Genomic DNA, 6,000 nt, shown 5'->3' on the forward strand with positions numbered 1-6,000 from the left:
CAATCACAGTTACAGGGGACAGTAATGCTAGCATAAATGGAAGGGTCATGGGTGGTGCCTGTGGAAAAAATGCACATGGCTACAGAGTGTTAGTTTGTCAGGAATCACATCCTCCAGTGATGGGGTGGAGCTTACAAGGGTAAAATACTGTCTGTGTGTGTTATGTGGCTTTGCAGTGCCAGATGTGGAGACAGCTAGTCCATGGGACAGTATATCACACTGGCTGCATATATAGCGGGTCACTATGGCCACCACTGCATGGTTATATTAGAATAAAGGCATCCATTTCACTGTATTTGGGCCTGGGTAGTGTTACTTGTGGTTAGGCTACATAGGATTGGACTAGCATTGAACTGCTGGACTCCAAATGAGTTGCCCAGTGAGATTTGTCTACAGTGGAGACAGGCAAGGCTCTGCCACATCCATGAGGACATCCACAGCTCAGAGTATAAACCACAGTGCAGCCAAATGGGTGAATATGTCCAAGTGAGTTGAGCATCCACAGCCAGGGGAGGAGTCAGCCATGGACTGTCTGGCCATCTTTGGAACAGAGTGTGTGTGTGTGTGTGTGTGTGTGTGTGTGTGTGTGTGTGTGTGTGTGTGTGTGTGTGTGTGTGTGTGGGTATGTGCAATCTGTGTTAACATGCTGTGCACTTCTGTAGTATGTAGTTGTCCCCTAACATGACCATGCTGGCCAGTTTCACGCAGCTGCAGGGACACATTAATGGCTGTCAAGTGGGACATCACTGCCCTAAAAGGCAAATTTGCTTCAGGTTTCTATACACAGTGTCATTCTAACTATGGTGCAGAATATATCACAGTACTAAGTCCCCGAAGATCATCTAGCACAGTGAGCAGCACTGACATGGTTTGATTAGTATCCGACTGTACCTGGACTGCAACCATGCACATCTGTTAATGGATGCCACGGTAACAACCAGGTCAGAGAAAATGTTGTCAGTATGGTGCTGACTGCCAGCTACACAACTCTCACTAAGACTGTGTGTGTGTGTGTGTGTGTGTGTGTGTGTGTGTGTGTGTGTGTGTGTGTGTGTGTGTGTGTGTGTGTGTGTGTGTGCGTGTGTGTGCGTGTGTGTGTGTGTGTGTGTGTGTGTGTGTGTGTGTGTGTGTGTGTGTGTGTGTGTGTGTGTGTGTGTGTGTGTGTGCATGCCCGTGCACACTCATGCATCTCAAAGGCAGTATGGTCATACCTTTGTACTGAATGTGTTTCACTGGTGAGGCTGGCAAGTTCAGGATTACTTATGTAAAAAATAAGGTAATGCTGGATATGCATCCTGTACCTTATTCCCTTCAGCTGTAGCAGAGGGGGAGTGTGCCCACCTCTGCTAATTTTGCTGACAGTGTCACTGTGCCCTCAGACTGTGACAGGTACATAATGTCATCATCGTCAGCCTCGTGACATGCAATGACCTGAGAAATTTGTTGACTTTGTTGAGCTGGATCTTTTTCAAGGGGAACCTGTCAATGAATGCAAATAACTTACCAGTGGTACATATGTGTGGCTACCACCTCCACATGGCAAACAGACTGTTACATGCAAAGAATATACATGGCCTATGGGCAAATATCTAACTTGTGGCACAGGTTTTGTCTATTGTAGCCCTGCTGTCCCTGTGTGATATAGACATGTCTCAGTAAACCAGGCAGAAGTGGTGGGCAGTATTCTAGCAAGCATGGTATGTGCTCCTACTCACCTGGTACATCCCCTATGGACACGCAAGCCATAATCACCATTACAGCTCTCACATCCAGTCCACCACTGGTTATTAGGGTCTTCTTGCTTTGACTACTAGATTACATGTCTAGTAACTACCTATGAACCTGTGAGGGATACCAGAAATTCTGTAGGGTCCTTGAGCTGCCATTCTGCTGGGGGGGGTCTGCCCTCAGTGGTTAGTTTATCCCTCTTTTATCCCTTAGCCTTAGTGTTGTCATGGAAAATGATATATCAGTGATCCTGTGACACATCTGCACCACCATCCCATTATAACCAACCATAACAATGATGGCCTGCAGTACTCCCTGGCACACCCACACCCAGAAAGCCTTGTCTGCTTTTCTATTGCCTAGGATACACCTACCGTGTTTGTCTGAGACCTGCAGCAGCACTTTAGTCTTCTAGAATTACTGTTGTCCTGGTGCCATGACAGGTCAGTTGCACTTGTGGATCAGTGTGAGTATGTAAAGCCATCTGTCTCAACCAAGAACTGCCCCTCTCAGCACCCTTCTATTATTTGTTTTGCATGAAAGTAATTCAGTTGTACTCCAACTGCTTCAGAAGGAATTCCCTGGGTCACTCGAATGCAGATGTACTATCCCAGTCCTATAACCCATCCCATTCAGTATGGAATTCAATGCCCATTTACTGCTGTTTGCATAACAATTTAAGTTGTTTTTGTCTCATCTTGGTTTAAAGCTGCCACTTTTGTAGTCTTCACTATAAAGCAGTCCTGCAGTTGGACAGATGGCACAGAGGTAGGATGTCCATTTGTACCACCAGTGATCCAAGTTCAGGAATGTACTTTAGTCATCATTACAGCCAAATGGGGGTGAGATGGGAAGAAGCATTTGATGACCAGTTCTCCTATCCCAGGAGTAGGGTTTGGTAAAACCTAATGCTTTGCAACATCTGGTGGAGACCAGAAGTCTCACAGTTTATCCAATTATATTACAAAGTGATAGTGATAATGTCTCTGACATCACTGTACTAGCCACTTCTAAAGCTTGGGACGTTGACTGGCAGCTATAAGAATCATGTCTCCTGAGTCCATACAAGCAACTCCGTGGGGATGCTACAGTCCCTGAAACTACACATGTTACCATCAAGGTCGTCTTCAAAATGAGTAGGGGCCCACCAGCAAAGGTTACACTGAGAATACCTGGAAAAGAGCAATTGGGGATCTGGGGGCTACATGGGTGTGAAACCTGGGCCAACAACTTGACAACTGTATAGTGCCTCGAGAGGAGCAAGTTAAAAAAACATGATATCTTGCAGGTCGCATTTTCTTGGGAAGCAGAAAATAAAAACTAAATAAATAAAATAAAACTGCGGTACAGTTTTGCAGAAGTTAACCATTTTGAAAAGTAATCAGGGCACTCAACTCTTCATTTCCATGACAACCAGTGTGTAATCCATCTAACCATATACTGGAGACTGTGCAAAATATCTCTTTAAGTAGACTGGTAACAAAGGCTTTGGACAGGTCTAAATAAAGAAAATCCATATAACATTGAGTCGTACGTTGTTATTTCTCAGTTTATAGGACTTTTGTAATAAATGAAAGACAATCTTTATTTTCTTCAGCTACTCACAAGAGTGAGAAAGGTGTCCTCCGCAACTATATTATTCATAGTGGCATTAAATCTCCTTTAGTTCTATTGCATCAGGGACTTCAAGGTCTATTCTAGAGTAACTGCAATTTTACACATATTACATATGTTAAGAATTCATTAGTATTAGCAAAACGTTATGCTCATGAGGTGCCTGCAATTCACCTGATTTTAAAAGATGAGCACAGCACTCTAAGATTATCATATATAGCAGCTTATTTAACATCTGATTTTTTCAAATGGGCATTCCTTTATCTGCTCCAATGGATGAAAATTCATGTAGTAATTCATTAATGTTGGCAGAAATATGATATAAGGAAATTGTGTGGCACATGCCAAAGGATAATCACCAATTATGTTTTCACCAAATAAATATGGTCTTAAAGAACTACTCCTGCTCAATGTTAGGCCAGAGCACCATAGCAAAGATGCTTTTGTTGTCTTTATTTTTATTGTTCAACAAATGCTATTTCCATCTACTTTGGAAAGTTTAAAGGAAGTAAAGAGGGCATTTGTTTCATTTTTCTTTTATGGGGTAAGAAGACACACCTAGAATTCTGCTGGCCACAGTGATTTAGCCTTGGTCCAAAGGGAGCATGCATTATGTTAGAATATGTTTTTTACATCTAACTAACAGCCAACATGATATACACAGTCTACTTACATACCCTATTAGGTTCTTGAGTGGCAGTGGATAATGCCCCACATTTCCATAGACTGATTCCTCTCTAGAACAAATTTGATGGCATTGTATCGACCATGGGTTACATATATTAAATTTCTATTAGGAACTACTGACATCCCATGTAAGAAAAAACTATATAGGAGGGCACTGTATTATTTACTATATTTCTATGTCTGCTTACACAAGCTTTGGAAATCTGTGAAGGTAACCCAGTTTTCACTTGGCAAAACCCATCTCTTTCTTGTGATTTTATTTTTTAAATATTTTTGAAGTGGATATTCTGAGGTCTACAGTGAAATAGATGCTGAATTAGAATGAGAAACAGATCACTGGAGAGGGACTGGCTTACAGAGTAAGACAGTTATGCATTTATGGACTGAGACTGATACTAGGTTATACACTGAAAACAGAAGACTGGGTAAACATTAAACAGGGGTCAGGGTATACAGAGGCAGAAAGAAGGCGGATTACAGGACAGTAGCCACTGCAATATGATTCAAAATGCTTGGCTACATGACATATGGATTAACTTGATGAAAATAATAACATACGCTGGATCATGATGTAAGGCCAGAGCAAGTTAACAGGTGGACATAGAATCAGGATGAAGTCATTATACAATGGAAGTGGAGGATTTTGGGGGTGCAGAATGCAGTATAAGGAAGGGAGACACTTAAAGAAGTGAGCTGATGGTGTGATCAGAAGTCCAGTATGGACTAGCATGAGCAGGGAAACAGTAGTGGCTGTATGTAAAGAATATGAATCGCAGCAACAGGTTTAAAGGCTGACAGCGAGTGTTCACAGCATGGCAAAAACCCACTTAAAGCTGTTTATAGGGCTTTCTAAACAAAGACAAAGACTTCTTTAAGAAATAGAATATGAGATAAGCATGCATGTAGGAAAGGACATAATGTGATAAGTCGGACTGAAGATAAAGCTGCTGCCTGGTAAACAGATACAGTACAGAAGGAGATAGTGCTGTGTTATAAAGTCAAAAGAGACAAGAAATGGCTTGGGATACTGTAATTAATGGGGATTTACTACAGATGTCTGTGATGTTACAATCAAATAACTTGTAGAACAATAATGCCTGGCTTACAAACATACCAAGACACCATTAAGCAACATGAGACATAGCCCAGGGTTAGAAGGATTACCTTATGTGACAAGCACTGGCCCAACGACAGACTGGGTGAGGAGAAGAATTATAGAGTCAAGCAGAATATTTTTTTGCTGAATCCCCTTCTAACCATCTTTCATTGTGCTTCTCCTCTGTCTTTTAACCCATTGTTTGCCATTTAGATTACTGTCGATGGAGGCAGGTTGGTGCTGTCATATCTCAGGGGAGTTGCATTTTCCAAGTATTAGAATACTCTATCCCCCATATGCATACCCACAGACATCGACCATCGAGGGAGCACAACTGGCAGACACTTTCTCAAGTCATTTAACCCTCAAAGCCCCTTTCCTTCTAAGTACCTCCAAGTGCCCTGCAGACTCTGCCAAGGAATCTAGCATGCAGTGTGCACTCCAGACATATGCCTCCACCCCCCACATTGAGAGAAGTGAATAGGCATTACCTTGTCAGTTCTCTAATTCTACCACCTGCTCTAGGCCACTAAAGGAACTGACCTCTCCTTGGACATACTCAGGGTTTTATGCTTCCCCACCATAAACTAGCTGCCAAGCAGAGTATGTAGAGGATAAAGCACCACCTTAGCAGTGCAGTAAGATGTGCTCAGGTGCAGAAAACAAAGGTTCAGCCTCTGCTGTTTTATAATCTGAAGCTGTTCATGTACTCTAAATGATTATGTATTTACCACTTGTAAATGAATTATGCAAGAGACTCTAATCAGTATGTTTACTAACCTTATGTTATAACCAACATTAGGAACTTTAGGCTGCTTTTTCTTGTACCAGACGTAATAGCCCACTCCTCCCCCAATGAGAAGCAAACCCAGGAT

General features: G+C 42.3%; 1 protein-coding gene across 2 annotated transcripts in view; it reads right to left on the bottom strand.

Moving 5' to 3' along the window:
- VSIG2 (V-set and immunoglobulin domain containing 2) overlaps window positions 1-6,000 on the bottom strand; it is an 879,569-nt gene that overhangs the window by 6,606 nt on the left and 866,963 nt on the right. For both annotated transcript variants that reach the window (XM_044081180.1, XM_044081181.1), the window contains exon 6: window positions 5,906-6,000. This exon is cut by the window's right edge and continues 44 nt beyond it. In XM_044081180.1, the coding sequence (XP_043937115.1) occupies window positions 5,906-6,000 (95 nt within the window). The remainder of the gene's footprint in view (window positions 1-5,905) is intronic.

The sequence above is a fragment of the Protopterus annectens genome, chromosome 8.part0, assembly GCF_019279795.1.
Source record: "Protopterus annectens isolate FY-2018-M chromosome 8.part0, PAN1.0, whole genome shotgun sequence".
Lineage (NCBI taxonomy): Eukaryota > Metazoa > Chordata > Ceratodontiformes > Protopteridae > Protopterus > Protopterus annectens.